The 18,645-nt window shown below is 42.2% G+C and overlaps 1 protein-coding gene across 2 annotated transcripts in view; it reads right to left on the bottom strand.

Annotated features, from left to right (window-relative positions):
- The window catches only part of WNT7B (Wnt family member 7B), a 117,440-nt gene that overhangs the window by 12,489 nt on the left and 86,306 nt on the right, over positions 1-18,645 (bottom strand). For both annotated transcript variants that reach the window (XM_082223273.1, XM_082223272.1), the window contains exon 2: positions 13,303-13,529. In XM_082223273.1, the coding sequence (XP_082079399.1) occupies positions 13,303-13,529 (227 nt within the window). The remainder of the gene's footprint in view (positions 1-13,302; positions 13,530-18,645) is intronic.

Below are 18,645 nucleotides of genomic sequence, written 5' to 3' on the forward strand. Positions count from 1 at the left end.
TTCTGTCAGCTTTTGGATCCAATCTTGTATAGAGGGGATTTCATTACTCTTCCATTTTGCTGCAATCAAAACTCTTGCTGCCACCGTCACATATAAAAAGATACACTTCCTCTTTTGTGGAATATCCAAATCTGTTATTCCCAGGAGGTAGGCCTCTGGTTTTTTATTGAAAGAGATCTTTAGCATTTTTTGCAGTTCTGCATGTATACTCTCCCAGAATACCTGTCAATACCTGCTTTCTATTGGCTACTGCTGCAGTAATTAGGCGGTCTCTTGGCGGTTGCCGTTGGTGAGTGGACAGCTGACTGGTGGCTTTGGCGTGGTGTGAGACTGGCAGCGGCAGTTAGGCCGTTGAGTGATTTCCGGCAATCCCTGCCCCCCCAAAAAAGCTCAACAACTCTGGGCAATCTCCCCCCATTTCCTCAATTGGGAGTCCCCAAAAATAGGGGTCATCTTATACAGGGGGGCATGTTAAATACGGTAATCTCTGTCTCTATTTTACCTGGAGATAGTTTGTGTCCGCAGCATATCACTTCAGATGGTGGGCTCACATCTTTTCTATGCAAAAAATGTCCCTGGCCATGAAAAATACAGCATGCAAAGCTAAGATGATAACAGCCTAGTTTGCTAGAATTCTGTATGGAGGTACTTTTTATAGAGGCCCTTCTCTGCTGAGATTCCTGTATTGCAGGGAGTGGGCTAGATAACTATCAGGGTCCCAACACTACAATTCTATGGTTCCGTGATTATGATTCAAGCTACATGATCCTCTACCTGCAATTGGAAGCAGTACATCTGAGAAACAGATTTACCAAGACTAGACCTTAGCTACTATTAAAGGTAAAGGTATCCCTGACCGGTAGGTCCAGTCGCGGATGACTCTGGGGTTGCGAGCTCATCTTTCTTAACAGGCCGAGGGAGCCGGAGTCTGTCTGCAGACAGTTTTTCCAGGTCATGTGGCCAGCATGACTAAGCCACTTCTGGCGAACCAGAGCAGCACATGGAAAGGCCGTTTACCTTCCTGCCGGAGCAGTACCTATTTATCTACTTGCACTGCGTGCTTTCGAACTGCTAGGTTGGCAGGAGCTGAGACCAAACAATGGGAGCTCACCCCGTCGCAGGGATTCGAACTGCTGACCTTCTGATGACAGCGCCACCTGCGTCCCTTAGCTACTATTAGTATACAATTAAATGGGCATTTGTAGCAGTGAGAATGTCAAAGATACAATTCCCTTTACTTTAAAAGAGGCAACTTTTTGCTTTCCCATCGCAGAGTAATTTACAGTTGTGTGATGTAGAAGTTATTTAAGTCTGTATGGCAGTAGTTAGGTGCCTGTCTCCCAGGAGAAAAGCCCCAAAGCTGACCAGCACAAATATCTAGGCATCTTATCATCCAGGATATCAAGGAGCAGTGCCAGAAAAGTGTACAAGTTCCTTAATTTCACTTTTAAAAGCTTACGTGGCCATCTTGGGAAGGACTGAAAGGCTATATTTAATACGTTCTTTCTTGTTACACACACTTCAGATCATAAATATTCACCGAAATCAAGTGTGCCCTAAACTCTCAGTTGATGCCAGTTATACCACCTGGAGCCTGCAGCATATCTGTATATACATATTAAAGATCTTAAAGATCTTAAGTTTAAACTTTGTGTTCAAATATATATCCAACAAGATACTAAAAAGGTGAAAATTATATAAAGGAACTGACACAAAATACTGAGGGCTGGTTCACTCTCTGCTGCTGCAGCAAGGATGGCAAAAGGAGGCATTCCTAGACCCCTCCATCTGCTACAGGCAAATGTTATTCCTATTCTGCGCCTTTCTTATTGGACTTTGAAACTGTTAGAAGCAATCAGATCTGCATATGTTCCTTTAAAAATCAAGGAGGTGGTGTCTGATAGAGAGATTTCCTTTTACCTCCTATGAAACCTGTGTTTCATTGTGTCAGTAGTATGTGGAATATTGCCACTAATCCCTCCCCAAAACAAACAAAAACGTGTTGTTGCAGAAAATCCTGTTGAGTAATAGGTCAGAGGAATCCCAGCGAACTCCCCTGCTAAGTGCTTCTGTTTGAACAGTAGTTAATATTACAGTGCCTGCAGTAAAGTAACACAGTTGATCGATGGAGAAGAGAAAGCAAACAATGGGGGACGGTGGTGGGCAGGCGGGCGAAGGAGAACGTGAAGGCAGCCTTCCTGAACTGCCAAAGGAAAATAAATGGGAGATGGAAGAGATGAGGGGGGGAATGTGTTCATGCCTTGCTACCTGTGTCAGGATGTCATGGTGCATCAATGCGCTAGCAAAAGAGCCTGAGGGGCAGCAAGTCTTATGCAGAGAATGGCAGAGCAGATGCAGAACAGCGACTTTATAGTAATCACAGAGGGAACAATCCACTGGGAAGATCTCCTGTGCAAGACTTTAATGATGTCACCTTGAAGGAACAGCATTTCAGCTAATGGATCCTTGAAGAAGGAATTTGGGAGGTTTTGGGGCCTGGTTAGGGTAGCTGCACAATCAGGTCTGGCTAACCTGTTCCTTCAACCTACGCAAAATCTCAAAGAACTGTGCACAGGAGAGTTTCTCTTTGGCTACCTTTGTTCTTTTGCACTACGTTCCATAGAGGAATCCACTCTATAAGAGAGGTGCCGGTTTTGCCCTCCTGCAACAGGAACAAATATGGGCAAGAAGTAAATTGATAGTATGTGTCAGTTATGTAAGAATCATGCCCAGTAGCCTTTTTCATTTAGCATGCTCGTTGTGGTTGTCTTCTTATGTGCCTTCATCTTATGTGTCATTGCTGGGGTGTGTGTCTTATTTTGCTTTTATTTAAATGTACTTTTTGTCTGGGTTATTCATAATCTCTGGCCTAAACTAGCAATAAGTTTTCTTTAAACAATAATAAAAAGGTTAATGTCACCTTCTGTGAAGTCTCTCAGCCCCACTCACCTCACAGAGTGTTTGTTGTGGGGGAGGAAAAGGAAAGGAGATTGTTAGCCGCTTTGAGACTCCTGAAGGGGAGTGAAAGGTGGGATATCAAATCCAAACTCTTCTTCTTCTTCTTCTTCACCTGTCCCTTTAAAACCAGGACTGTCCTGTTTTGGGGGTACATTGGGGTCCCATGGATGCAGGTGGCACAGTGGGTTAAACCACAGAGCCTAGGGCTTGCTGATCGGAAGGTCGGCGGTTAGAATCCCCATGACGGGGTGAGCTCCCGTTGCTCGGTCCCTGCTCCTGCCAACCTAGCAGTTTGAAAGCGCGTCAAAGTGCAAGTAGATAAATAGGTACCGCTCCGGCGGGAAGGTAAACGGCATTTCCGTGCGCTGCTCTGGTTTGCCCGAAGTGGCTTAGTCCTGCTGGCCACATGACCCGGAAGCTGTACGCCGGCTCCCTTGGCCAATAAAGCAAGATGAGTGCCGCAACCCCAGAGTCGGCCACGACTGGACCTAATGGTCAGGGGTCCCTTTACCTTTACCTTGGGGTCCCGTTTAGCCCCCTTATTTTCTGGTTTGGAAGTCATAAAAATAAAAATTGGCATTTGTGTGCTCACCCAAACTTGCTTGTCTTGCCCCAACCAAAGATGCTAGGTCGAAACTACTATTCAACTCAGGCAGGAAACTGCTCCTGATGCTAAGAGCAGGGAAATTATCATTGGGGCCAGAACAGAATGGAGGGGCTATTATTTAAAGAGGGGGTTGCACATTGAATGTAATCACACCTTTAACATAACAACTGCTTAGGGTATAAAACTGATAGGTGAAGGTTCCGCTACACACAAGAAAGTTTGTAGGATGTAACACACTTTCTTAGACTGCCTGGTGCAGATCCCCAAGATTAATGTAAAAAAACCTCTGGGGTTATTTTGCTGGAAGTCTCCTTGCTGATTTCATGTGGTGCATGGGAATCATTTTTATCCAGAGAGTTATGAAAATAATAATTTGAAGTGCTTGGCCTTTAGGCCCCACCCCTTTAAAAACATTCATATTCCAAAATGCATTTAGGGTGGGGATGAGTTTATTTTTAGCTGCAAACTTGCAGTATAGCTGTCTGTCATATAAAAATTTCTTGGCTTGACTGCCATAATACATGACGCAAACTAAAGTTAATGTACAGTCCTTGTATGTTTTTGTATAACAAAATGATTTATTTTTCAAAAGACTGCCCAAATGCTCATATACATAATAACAAAAAACCAAAAAGCATGCTATTTTACAAAATCCCTGTATTTGGGGTACATTTGCGTTGCATGGGGGGGGGTTCTTTCAAACTTTGGAAATGCCATCCAGTGTTTTTTTGTTAAAGAACATGTGGTTTACTAAAAAGAATGTATGTTAAGGAAGAGAGAAGAAAAGGAAGGATGCAACACATGTAACAGTGAATTTTAATTCTATGTTTAGCATTTGCCACTCGATGTAAAGAACCAGACTAGATGACCAACCCTATCATCTATAATTGTAGGGAAGGGATTTCAGCAGTACAGGAACCACAAGCAAATGCTTGAGCATTTTGAAAAGCAAATAGAACCTGCTAAAAGTGTATGTTTTGATGTATTTAATGTACAGCAGTGTTTCTGTTGTGTGTGTGTGTGTGTGTGTGTGTGTGTGTGTGTGTGTGTTTGTAAGCTCATTGCTTCTGGGACTAGTCATTTAGGCTGCAATTCTACACACTCCGTGGGACTTAACTGCAAGTAAACATGCAAAGGGCTGGGCTGTTAACTTGTTACTGCGCAAAGCACCATAAAAACTGTGGAGCTATAAATAAACAACAATAGTAGTAGTAATAAAAATAATAAGGCCCTAGGCATCCAGACTTTCAGGTCTATAGATAGGCTGTGAAGAAATCAGGATTTCACTTGTTTTGCTCAGCTGGCTCTTGCAGCTTCAATTCATGTCAGAACACAGTAAAGTGCTGAAGGCAAACATTTTTCATCTTCTAGAGTTCAGAAGAGAGTTTGGCATAATTAGCTGCAAAAGGGCTGAACAAGGTATTTGAGGAAATCTGACAACTATCTGGCATGTGTCTAACTAGACTAAAGAGGAGGGTTTTGTTTTAGCTCTTATACTTCACAATAGAAACCTCACAATGTTATTGGATCCAGGGATTTATTAAGTAAATCATATGTCTAGACCAGCCTTCTCCACCTTGGTGACCTCCCATCAACCTGAGTGACATGGGCTGATGAAAGCTGAAGCCCCAAACATCTGGAGGGCACTAGCTTGGTGAAGGCTGACTTAGGCTGTTGCCTTTCCAGGCCCTTTAAACAAAATTGCAATGGTTTAAATAGCTAAGTACAGAACTAAAAATGTTTCACTGAACTTAAAATGGTAAGATATTTAACACTTGCAACTGAATCTAAAGTGCTTCAGACAGCATTCCTATGCCTACTCAGAAGTAAGTAAGCCTACTTCAGTAAGTACTGAAGTGTTAGTCTAGTTGTTATTGCTTTCCTTTCTTTTGAATTTGTCAGGTATCAAACATGAAACCTTATATAAATGGTCCAATGCTAAAGACCATTGCATGCCAATCAGATGCTATCAGATACTCTGTAGCATTGTATATGTCAGCTATCAATTACAGTAATAAATGAAATACTATTGCATGTTCAACATCATCAAAACTTGAAATTAAATCTCATGTAATACCAAATGCAGATATCAATCTATGACAGAATATTCAGTGACGTGCCTGCCTGGATATAGTGTTTGACTATAACAAGGGACACCTGAGTTAAATAAGACCCCCACTTATTTATGAAATTCATTAGCTAAGCATGAACTAGTCAGAAACTCTCAACCTAATGTACACTGCATAGTAATTTTGAGAGCACTGCCCATAAGGTACAAATGTGGCCAATTATAGATGATTTTATTTAATAATAATTAAGAAGAGAATTCCAGGTAGAATTTTTAGAATTCCATTTATTTTATCTTGGGCACTTTCAGGGTGGGGTGAGGCTTATCTTGTAGAATCACATTAGATTTGGTGTGTTTGTATTTCTGGTACTCTCTACTTAATTCACGACACACACATATTTACCATTTGCATTTGCTTGACCAACATTTGAATCTCCACCATCCACAAGTGTGCCAACTCTAGGGGGCCATTTTGTCACCACCCCCATCAATCTCTGTTGGAAAGGGGCCAGGACCCCCTGAATGCTGAGGGAGCCTGGTGTGCACCTTATGCATGCGATGTCACACACATCACACATTGTGTGTCGCAGCTTCAATGGCCAACTCCAGTGCTTGGCCTTCTCCAGAAGACGAGACGCCACTCACACATCATACATGTGACATCACACACACACAATGTGTGCCACCCTCCAACCAGGCACCTCTGACCATCCAATACTACTGGTTATAGCTTGAAGGAAGGAATTCTTCTTGGTGTGTCTCACAGCACAATCTGAACTATGTCTACTCAGAAGTAAGTCCTAATGAAAGGGGAGGGGGTTACTTCCAGGTAAGCAGAGTTACAACTGTGGCCTTAAGATATGCATATAACAAACTGGAACCTTGAGCTTCTCATTATCTATCATCTTTTGCTTTCTTAGCAGTAACAATACCCTCCCACTTCTTATCTCACCAGAGCCAAGATAATCTTTAGATAGGCTTCTCTTTTCTCCATAAGAAACCTTGTTGTTGGTTTTTCCCTGCTTCCAGGCTGCCTGATGATAAAGCTGGAATTCCACAGCATGTCTTGCTTTCTGCTGATTTACTGCTTCAAGGACAGCTAAACAGCAGCAGCACTTTGCAGTTCTTTCCGACGGTGCCTCTTAGCATTGCCCCAGCTTACTGGCTCCCCGGGCCTGATGTCATGTGGCTGAAATAATTCCAACAGCCATCCTTCCTGACACACATATTTGGATAATTGGTATCTTTAGACATAGTCTGACTTAGTGGCTCTTTCAGAAGCTGAAAATAGGCTCTATTGGTAAAAGATACATGCTTACATCCCAGTTTGTATTCATTTTAATGCCATGTAATGCCATTATAGTGTAAGCCCCACCCCCACCCCAGGTGTCCTTTTATTTTGCACTCTTGTTTTCCCTAACAGCATAAAGGACAGTTTGGGAAGGAGCATTTTTGGCAGGAACATGAGTTAACTGCCTACCCTGGGCACCAGGGTCTCATAAAATCAGAGAGTTGGAAGGGTGCTTATGAGCTAATCTAGTCCAAGGGTGGGCAGGCTTCAGTCTTTGGTTATCTACTTTGTTTTTGTTTTGTTACTGGTTCCTTGAAACCCATTGACCAGAGCATAGGATAGATTTTCAAATGAAATAATTTTGAGCCCAGGAATTTGTTTAGAGCACCAGAGCTGAACTGAGGTCACAATCCTGCCACACAAAAAGCCACTCCTGGTTAGCTTCTCCCCTGCCCACATTTCAATAACTTTGTTTGTTTGTTGCATGGTGTGTATGCCATTTTTATGTTATTATTGTTATACAGGAGACAGGTTGCTTTGTTTGTTTGTTTGTTTGTTTGTTTGTTTGTTTAATTTGTGTACCACCCTTTATCCGCAGATATTGGGGCACTTCACAACATAAAAATGCTGTCAGAAATCCTTGCCAGTTTACTTCAAAGCACAAGAGTAAATTGTGATCTAGCTTCTGACCTCCACTGATCTAGTTCAAACTCAAGGATGCAACCACATCATCCTTGAGCCACGAACATGTGCTTAAATGCCTTCTGTAAAGGGGAAGCCACCAGTTCTCAAGGCAATTCTCTTTCACAGTTGACCAGTTCATGTTGTTAGAAGGTTCCTTTTCATGTTTAGTGAAGAACTGCTTCCCTGCAATTTCCATCCTTTGGCTCTAGTCCTGCCCTCTGGAGCAACAATGAAGAAATCTGTTCAACCATTTACATGGTGTGTTGCGGCAGCTAAAAAAGCCAATGCAATTCTGGGCTGCATCAATAGGAGTATAGCATCTAGATCAAGGGAAGTAATAGTGCCACTGTATTCTGCTCTGGTCAGACCTCACCTGGAGTACTGTGTCCAGTTCTGGGCACCACAGTTCAAGAAGGACACTGACAAACTGGAACGTGTCCAGAGGAGGGCAACCAAAATGGTCAAAGGCCTGGAAACGATGCCTTATGAGGAACGGCTAAGGGAGCTGGGCATGTTTAGCCTGGAGAAGAGGAGGTAAAGGGGTGATATGATAGCCATGGTCAAATATATAAAAGGATGTCACATAGAGGAGGGAGAAAGGTTGTTTTCTGCTGCTCCAGAGAAGCGGACACGGAGCAATGGATCCAAACTACAAGAAAGAAGATTCCACCTAAACATTAGGAAGAACTTCCTGACAGTAAGAGCTGTTCGACAGTGGAATTTGCTGCCAAGGAGTGTGGTGGAGTCTCCTACTTTGGAGGTCTTTAAGCAGAGGCTTGACAACCATATGTCAGGAGTGCTCTGATGGTGTTTCCTGCTTGGCAGGGGGTTGGACTCGATGGCCCTTGTGGTCTCTTCCAACTCTATGATTCTATGAAATGCCCACCAGGCTTTTGAAGACATTGTCATGGGTTCTCCTTAATCTTCTACTCTCTAGGATAAACATAACCAACCATTTGATCTGGACAGACCTTTCCCAGTTATTGCCCAAAATTTAGAGATCCAATAATTTCCATTGTCTTCTCTATTTCAGCCTTGATACTGACCATCTGCTTTGACTTGACCTAAAGATGCCACAGATTGGAGAGGGGACTCTGTATGTCTAAAGCGTGTGCTCTGTGGCTGAACCCTGCCTCTTCTCCTTGCAGCACAGGCACAAACATGTCTGAAGAGCTTCTCTATCTGATACATGAATTAGACATGTTAAGTTTCCTGAGGCTCAGAGCCTGATGCGAAGAGGGGCAGCACAGTAGAACTCAAGGGTGGCATCTGGTGGGAGGAGAGTGCAGAGCTTGCCATCATCTGACGACTTCTCTTTAAAGCAGCATTACTGACCTCTTTTCTGCCTTCAAAATAAAAACCCTCCAAGTGTCCCAATTTTCCAGAAATAGTTTCAGAATTACAGAAGCCATCTCGGTTTCTGATGTGATCCTGGAATGTCCCTGTTTCCCTTTTTCCTTCCCTCCACTTCTCAGAGAACAATTAAAAGTGATGGAGGGATCAGATGCGTGCCCCCCCCCTCCCCGCCATCCTGTCCTTTTTGGAAAGAAGAGACTTTGCTGTGTAGGTGTGGGGGCACAAATGGAGTCCTGTTTATACTGCAAAAAGGTACATGCATCAAATTAAAGGATATAGTGAAGCTGTCATCACTATTCTGGCAGCCCTTCTCATAATTTTGAAGGGAAATGTCACCAACACTTTAAATTATTTAATTGCAATGCTTCAACAGCCAGCAATTTTTCAAGGAAATGCATGGAGTGTTTATTCCTTTATGGTGGCCTTACACTGCAATACTAAGCATTTTTACTCAGAAGTAAGTAAGAATTCACTCAGTTTACTCTTTGGTATGTTCCTGCTCATTTTCACAGTTTCTGTCGTTGTTGTTGCTGCTGCTGCTGCTGCCCACCTTTTCCCCTGACTCAAGCCAGCTTACCTCTGAAAATTTATTTCTTTCCATTTATCTGTGGAAGGTGTTGTACACGATCCCTTCCCTCACACATTTTCTCTTTACAACAATCCTGAGAGGAAGGTTCGGTGGAGAGGTTGCAACTGGCTCAAGGTGACAGATGTACCATACATGATGTCTATGTGTGCAGCAAGATCAACCGCAGGAAAAGCTTCCTGGTGTAGAATAGGACACCCTTATTTTCATCTGAGAAACGTTGGAGGGTATGAAAATATATTTATATGTCTGGTCCTTGTGTGCTTCAACCTACCTCTTTCTCACTGGGGCCAAATTAGACATGAAGACAAGAGATCCATGACCAACTTTGTGCATGAAATTCATATCAGAAGCATGGTACTGTGTGTCAACCTCCCCGCCCCCACATAGCATTTTCCCTGTGAAAAATGTCCCCCTTCTTAAAGTTCCTATTTGCTTTCATGGAAAACTTTGTATCAGGGAGCAACCTGTGTGCCTTCAAGGGCCAGATGCAGTGATGAGAGGATGTATGGGGGCTGCTTGCTGCGGGGGGGGGGCAGTGAGTGGAGCCATTCTCACTCACACACTCGCTTACTCACTCACTCACTCATTCTCTCTCGTGGACCACCCTTCCCCATATGAACCTTCTTGCCACCTGGGGCTCTTCTCTGCATGGCCTCCTCTGTCGTTGCCCCTCAGGGTTCCCTGCCTTGCACCAAATCTGTCATTGTTTTGGCACACTTTTGTTTTTTGAGATGTTTGGGCAGCACCAACAATATGGCTGTATTGGCAAATCTGCTTTTAATATGTTAGTGGAATTTTATTATTTTATTTTATTTTATTTTACTTGGTGGTAAATTGCTTTAAGACTTCTTTAGTGCTTATGTCCACATCTGCTACATACCCCCTTCCAGGTGTGGGTTGCCCACCTGTGCCTTACATGGATTACGACTATAATTCGCACGTTTATGTGATGGTACCACCTTCATGCGATAGGCATACACAAATCAGCCTGTAACAAACATCATCCCTCCTTTCTGATGAGGTAAAGTTTAGCACTCCTCTGCACTGTGTTTAAAATTCTCTAATTTCTTCTCTTTATTATCTTCCAGATTATTTTGAGCTTCCATTCTTCATTTCTCACTCTCACACCCCATACCCCCAATTACTGGAGTAAAAACAAATATATCAATATAGATTTTCCCATAATAAATATACAGATGTTTTATAATAAACAAACCATCAACCTGACATTAACAGTAACCAAATAGTTAAATAACAGTGCCAATAATATGACAAAATGACAGTATGAGAAAAAATAACAAAAAAAACCAAATAAAAGTAATAATAAGAAGAAGAGTGTTTCACATTAACCAAAAAGTGGTCTGAATTGGTTCAGGATTTCTTTCTGACTCTAATAATTTGAGCCATATCACAAGGATACTGGAAATGCTGTCTTTGCATCCTGAGTGTATTCTGTGGTGCATAGAAAAAGTTCAGAATGCTGTATTCAGTACTGAATTCAGCATCCATAAAATCTTAGGTTTTTTTATATATATAAAAAGCTAGTTTCTGACCTAATGGATGTGAAGCTAGATTTGAAAGGCCAGAACTAGACATTACTCAAGTTGCCTGGAAACCACCAAAACAACAGACTCGCGCCTCCATTTCTTTTCTGAAACGCATGATGCCGTGCCATCCTCTTTCTCAGAGCTTAGTTCACTTTGTGGGCTGCTGATTGTGGAGACAGGGAAGGGAAGAGTGTGGGGAGCAAACATGTGGCCTGAATGGTTGGTGGTGTTGTGTTGTTTTTTATTACATGCTGCTTGTGGAGGGTGTGGGAGAGGAGACCTGGAGTTGCTATCCAAAACATATGAGCGATGCTTACTGTAACCTCAAAGGCAAAGGGGGCAGCATCTCATTGTCCTGTTCCAAAATTAGAAAAATATATATGAAAATAATAAAATTCGCCACACACATTTACGTAAAATGGGGGAGCACATTTGTTGAGTGCATAATTTGCATGGTTCGCAGAATTCAGATTTCCTTGACACAAAGCTTGGTTTGCCTGTATGCAGAATTTTAATTCCTTTATTGGCATTTACCAAGCTCTGATTATGGGTTCATCAAAGCTCCACATGGTCTTTGGTGGAGGTCTTTGCCAGAGACTGAAGCTGGGGCTTCCTGCATGCAGCTGATGTCCATTGCCACTAAACCATGGTCACTATGCTGCTGGCTTCCCAGATGATAAATAGACTTAAGGTAGCAGTGGCTAATGCTTTTTGACCCAGGGACTATAGTCAACCTTGGCCAACACTCTGAGGCCCACAAGACCACACACACACACACCCCACAGAGAGAGTACACCCAGGCAGACATATATGAGCACACAGCCCCACTTCCTCAGCTGAGCTGTGGCGATCATTGCACCCTGTTCACCCAAGTAATTTGGGAAGGGGGGTGGTTTGCATCCCCATCAGTGCACTGGGTTCTGCCCAGCCCAACACTGTGTTGACTTTCTTTTTCTTTTCTTTTCCACTTCTGCCAAAATCTGTGGGGTCTTGGGGAAAGCAGGAAAAAAATGCTTGCGGGGCAGAGATTAGGCCCCCAAACTAAGAGTTATCACCCCTGACTTAAAGCAGTCTGTTATCACAGGAGCAGATCAGAGTCTAGCCCTTAAATTATTCAATCAGTCTTTTAATCATAAATTACTGAAAATCTGCAGATCCTACATTCCACTGAAGGTGTTCAAGGGTCCCCTTTCCCCAGCTATTATTCTTCTTGTGGTTTCTTACCCCTCTACTTAACCTTCTGCTTTGGCTTCAGATGAACCTACAATCCCAAAGCAAAACACAGCTGAAATGGCCATGTTTAGTCTGAGTTTGGTTTAAACCATAAAAAGCCACCAAGCGCCACATCAATCAGAGTCAGACATTTTTGGGAGTTCCCCAGGTTCACTGAACAAGTTCACGAACTTGGTGAATATTTTGGTTAATGTAGTTCAGGGATGGAAAAAAGCCCAATTCTTACCAGAGATACAATTGACAGTTGTTCACCCTGAAACTTTGAATGTGAAGACCAGCATCTTCCAGCAAACACAAGTCATTTTCCATACTAGTACAATATTAGGTCCATGTTCACATGCTACCAGCATATTACCAACACACACAAAAAAGAAGAAAACCCTTCCCCATAATTGGCTCCAATATGGAAACTGAAATTTGCTTCAAATTCATTTTAAAAAATGTCTGTGGCAGTTCTAAGGATGCAGTCCAGTTAGTTACCAGTTCCAATTTCAAAATGAGCCCAAGAGACTTGCAGATCACTACTAATATAGCATAATGGAGGATGCAGGGCCAATTCACATGAACGAATATTTCTAATCTACATATGAATTGATGCCCTTTACACCAAAAGGAAGAATCTAGGATGCTAAGAGGGGAGAGCAGGCACTAGGGCTACACAGCACTGAAGAGCTTTCTGGGGTAAAGGGAAAATGCCTCACACAATTTAAAACAGGGTTACTAAGGTTTCACGTTGCATACGTGCAAGAGTTATGCCACTTGGTTTCATTAATCTGTGCCAATATATTGACATTTGACTTGCCACATTAACATGTAGAAAGAAAGAGAAAGAGAAAGAGAGAGAGAGAGAGAGAGAGAGAGAGAGAGAGAGATTATCTGATCTATTGAGGATGATAATTACATTTGGCATCTATTTTATGCCTGTTAATATGTTTTTCCTCTTCAACATTACTTGAAGGAATCCCTTACCTACTCGAAGCTCTTGACCAAAGACTGTTTTCTCTCCCAGGGCTGAGCAGTTCCACCTGCCATATCGGAACTGGTACTGGCATTCATTGATCCCCATCTGGGCCCCTTCTCCGATCACTATGATGGCATCAGGACGGCTCTGGCAGATTGCTCGCTGCCGAGGGGCCAAGCCTGGGATTTTGTTGCAGATTATGTTTGCTCCTAAAGCCACCACAGATGACAAAGCTCTAAAGGAAAGCAGAGAAGAAGCATTAGAGCTAATGGAAGCCATTAATTCCATTTCCTTGATAGCATAGCATGCTGGACAAGGCAACTGGCTAAGAGCAAAAGGGCTGGAAAGGAGCTCCTATAATTACGCACACTTATCCCAACCTCTTTGGTCTGGCAGTGGGGCTGGAAACCTTGCATGACTTTCGGTAATGCCTAGTTTTGCTTGGGCCAGAGTTACCACATGTGCAATCTGTCTTACAAAACGTTGGCACTTCCAGCTTCTGCCTGTGATCATACGAGGCAATGAGGAGATGTGAGAAATAGATATTAAAAATCTGATTTGGATTTTTGGAAATTTTGCTAACTGAAGGGCAGATTAAGTTTAGTGGGCACTGGCTCCGCCTCACTGCAGAATGCTTTCAAGCCAGTTCATCCCTTTCTAATTTTAAACCACAACATAAAAAGTAGGGGATGACTTTATTCAACCAACATTCACGCTCATTATTATAAACACGAGGTGATGAATGATTAATAGGAGCTTGCAAGCACAAATTTCAGAGTCAGGTTTTTCAGACCTGGAAAACGGTCTGGAACTTTTCACAGAAGTGTCTCAAACGTTTAGACAGAGTAAAAGAAACATTTTCAATAACTGCAGCAGACACGCTTGCAATTTTCATTAAAGTTTTTGTCTTCTGCAGTATGCTATCTCAGTGATAAACAGTTTTGAGGCTGCAACGCCCTTAGCAAAGGGGAGCTGACCCCTGCTGGAAACAGGTTGTGCTTCAAAATGAACCAGGAGGACTAAGCTATGGCTTTAACACCAGAGCAAGAGATTGTACTGCTTTATTTATTATTTTAAAACTTATACAGTGGTGCCTCGCAAGATGAAATTAATTCGTTCCGCGAGTTTTTTCGTCTAGCGAATTTTTCGTCTTGCGAAGCACGGTGTCGGAAAAGTTTTGGAAAAGCTTCAAAAATCACCAAAAACCTCAAAAAAGGCTACCACACCGCGTTCTATGAGTTGCTCCTCGAAGTCAAGTCGCAACTGTATTAAGGGTGTTAAGAAAAAGGAAACAAACTTGCAAAAAACGCAAGACGTTTTCGTCTTGCGAAGCAAGCCCATAGGGAAATTCGTCTTGTGAAGCAGCTCAAAAACCACAAAACCCTTTCGTCTAGCGAGTTTTTCGTCTTGCGAGGCATTCGTCTTGCGGGGCACCACTGTATACTGCTTTTCACTTATCTCAAAGCAGTTCGCAATGTACATGAAACCATTACAATAAATAACAGAACATCCATATAGTCATATACTTTCAAGAACTAAAGCAACCAGAATCAATAAAGTACTCAATAGTCAAGAAATGCTGTAGAAAACTAAAAGGCCTTTAATTGTCTATGAAAGCCCCTCATAGTCAGTGGTCACCAGATCTCCATAGGGAGTTCATTCCATAAAATGCAACATCTGCACTGCAATACATAGGCAGCCCCTAGGAACCTCACAGTGGTTTCCATTCTAATATCCAGAGCTGAAGATCAAACAGCACCACAGTGTTGGAGAGGAAGCTTGAATAGTAGGGGTGGTATTCAACTAAGTTTTACTCAGAGTTAACCCATTGAAACTAATGGGGATCTGATGACTCTCATCCATTACAGAGTGGTACAACAGATGTTGTTGGCTAAACTAACAAATTTGAGAGAACAGAACATCAGACAGGACAACTTTTTGTTTAGATGGAATGTCTTTATTCAACATTATATTAGATAAGGTTTTTCACTAGATGTGAGTCATGGGTACTCTCACTGCCCACAGCATTCATGGCACCAGTCCTGCAAGTCCACCATCCATTAACTACATGCAACAAATAAAAGAAGAGAAAAAGCTTGCAGCAGAGACTGAAACACAATACAATATATGTAATGCCATTTCCAAGGTTGTGCTTTAGAGCAAGGCATCCTTGACGGACACCTTAGCCAGGTAGAGACAAGGTGTGTGATGTGAACTTGAGAGATGTCTTAGGCAACCTCTAAGCTTCCTTGTGCTTTGTGAAAAGTGAAAATGGGAGCGTTTTAAGTAGTGGAGTCCTTAGCCAGTCTGGGAGCCCTTGTATATTGGTACAGTGAACGGTGCAAATGCAAATGTTGAAATGTTATAGGGAATAACCATATCTATTTTGAAGTTCCTTTTCCCAGCAGCAGTTTTAGGCATTAAAGAAATGCAAACAGAATATTAACATGCTCATTGTTACACTGGATTCTGGAATTCTTGGGTCTGTTAAGGATTCAAATTGATCAGGCCTGGTCCTGGCACTCGCTGTGACCTGCAGACTGGCTTAATTGTTTTCATGCTGTTGCTCTATTGCTGGTTTTATTAATTGTGCTGCTTTTAATTTTTGTTATGTTGTATATATTATTGTACTTTGTGTATTGTTGGAAACCACTCCAGGATGGCATTCTCATGATGAAGCATTGTCTATGAACTGGAGGAGTGAACAGGTCCTCTATTTCCACAGATGCTTCTTGCTGAGGTCCTGGCTTCCATTCGTTCACAACAGTCCATATGACCTAATCTCTGATCATTTGATCAGCTGATGCTCATCCATTCTTGCTTCAAACCCATCTTAGGGTCCACTAGGCTCTCTTTATTATCCTTGCTACTTTCACTATAGGCGACCTAAGACATCAGTGACTGACCATACGCTTTTCAGGCAGAATGTTGGGTCCCATCCCCAGCTCATATTCAAAATCCCTCCAGTTAAAAAGAATCTTCAGTAGCAGAAACATGCCTACCTGAGACCTCAGAGGACCAGATACTAGGCTAGACGGACCAATTATCTGTTTCAATTTAAGGCAGCTTCTTATATTTTTCCTCCTTCCATAGCCATACATGCTTCTGTGTAGCATCACACTTACTGAGCCCAACAATCAGGCTGCTTCACACTGTGTATGCACATCTCTTGATGTCCCATAGCTGAATGTGTGAACTAGCTCCACTGAGAGAATTGTCTTTATTTATATCTATACCACCCTTCCAATAGCAGTCACTCAAAGTAGCTTACAAAAAGAATAATTTAAAAACAGAAGGAGTACATGAAGCAACATGAAACTTCCAGGGCTGGATCTACACATGGAACAGAATCAGGTGACAGAGGCTTGAGATGGTAGAACAGACTGTCCCACTCTGTACTGTGCATGGTGGGAGCAATTGCATTTTTACTGCTCCCCTACATAAAACAGACCAAAAAATCCTCCCCAGAAGTCAAAGTTTAGCATCTCAAGAGCGAAGGCCATAGGTCACTCTCCTCCCTGCTCTACAGGAAGGCTGTTTGTTTAACAAAAGGGAGACTTGAAAGAATATGATCACACACCTGTAGGCTGAAGTGGTGCAGACCATTCTACCAATGTTAAGTCTCTACTACCTGATTCTGCCCCGTGTATAGAAGCCAGCTTACCTCCATGTTCTGCAATGGCTTATTCACATATAGAAGCCACCATTTGATGCTGCAGTCTATGAATGAATGAACTGAATGAAGGAATGCAGTGATGAATGTCCATGTATGACTGTTGTGCAGCATCTCTCACATCTGTACCTGAAATGGAACTGACATTCCCTGAAAAGTGCTATGGTCCTAGTGATGTAGGAAGTTTATAAGGCCATCCCTGTTTCTTGACAATAATATACTGATATTATAAAGCAGTAGCTTTATAGCAATTAAAGTACTTGTCATAACTGAGGAAATTTACACAAACTAGAGAGTTCATAGCAGTGGCTCTTGAACCCCCCCCCCCCCAGGGCTTCTATGATTCAGAGCTCAGGCTCTTAGCTACTTAACCAAATATAACATTTCCAGTTCTCACCTTTCTGGGTGATTTCAGTGATCAGAGGGAGAATAAATTTCGCACTTATTTTACAGGCAATCCAATCAAATTCCAAAGCATTACAGTCCCATACAAAGTATTATTGCAATGCCATTCTCAGTGACTAACATAATACAAAAATAATATTTGCTGATCAACTCACTTAATCATGAATGCCAACAGAGTATGCTTCATGATGGCTCATGTACAAAACCACAATGGAATGCAGAGATCCAGGCAAGGCATGGCTTTGAAGGGCTGCTGGAGAGGAGGCAGCTGCCATTCAAAGAAGAAATTTGTGTATATAGAATAGGTACCTGTGGCTTTGCTCGATAATTCCATGTCCAGTTTGCTCAAAATGCAAGCATCACGTGCATCCTCACAAGGCAGCATGCAAGCACCTGTCCTTAGACAATAAATGCCCTTGGCTTCCAGTTGGCTTGTCCTTTAAGCCTCAGGTGGTCTGGACTCAGGGTGTCCAAATGACCACCTGCTCCCATGCAAACCTGCCCACCTTCACAACTATTCACTGTGTTCTAACTTTAGATTCTTACAGAGCTAGAAAATATCAGACAAATATATACAAAATATAAGGCATTTGGTTCCTTTAAAAATATATAGCTGCTGTTGGGGGTGGGGTCTTAGTCCTCTTTTGGCTCAGCCTTACCAATATATCCTCCAGCTTTGCTTTTATCTCACTCTTAAGTGGTTGCCATAAATGATTGCCAGCAGAAATGCTGAGTCATGAGACTGAGGTTTGGAAAATTCTTTATTTATATTAAATAAATGTGCCTAACAATTTCAGGCTTCCTCTTGAGCTATTCCTTGCAGGCTTCCTCATTTTGTTTGTCACACATTCTAATGTGGTATGTTGCACATTTAGGTCTTGGCATATTGTGAGCTACATCTGCAGCTGGATTTGAGGGTGTTTTTGCTTCATAGCAGCTGAAAAACAAATTAATGTGCTGTATTTTGGCACTGGCACCTATTTAATCTTTCCTCACAGTGCAATATCCTTTTTTATCAGAGGAAATCCTGAATGCCATGTTTTATCAAGACTTCTAGTGCCATGTGTGACCAGATTACACTGCATAAAAGCATCAGACTAAGCTATACAGCATAGCTTGGGTATCAGTAGCAATAAGTGACTGGGGAAAAGTAGAGAGCTATTTAGTTTATCATCAACTGAACTAATGACCAGTCCCTAATCTTATTTAGTGTTGTAAACAGAAGTTGACCTAAAACAAAAGTTGAAGTAACTCCAGATTTTATTAGTCACTT

The sequence above is a fragment of the Podarcis vaucheri genome, assembly GCF_965113315.1.
Source record: "Podarcis vaucheri genome assembly, chromosome: 5".
In the NCBI taxonomy this organism is placed as follows: domain Eukaryota; kingdom Metazoa; phylum Chordata; class Lepidosauria; order Squamata; family Lacertidae; genus Podarcis; species Podarcis vaucheri.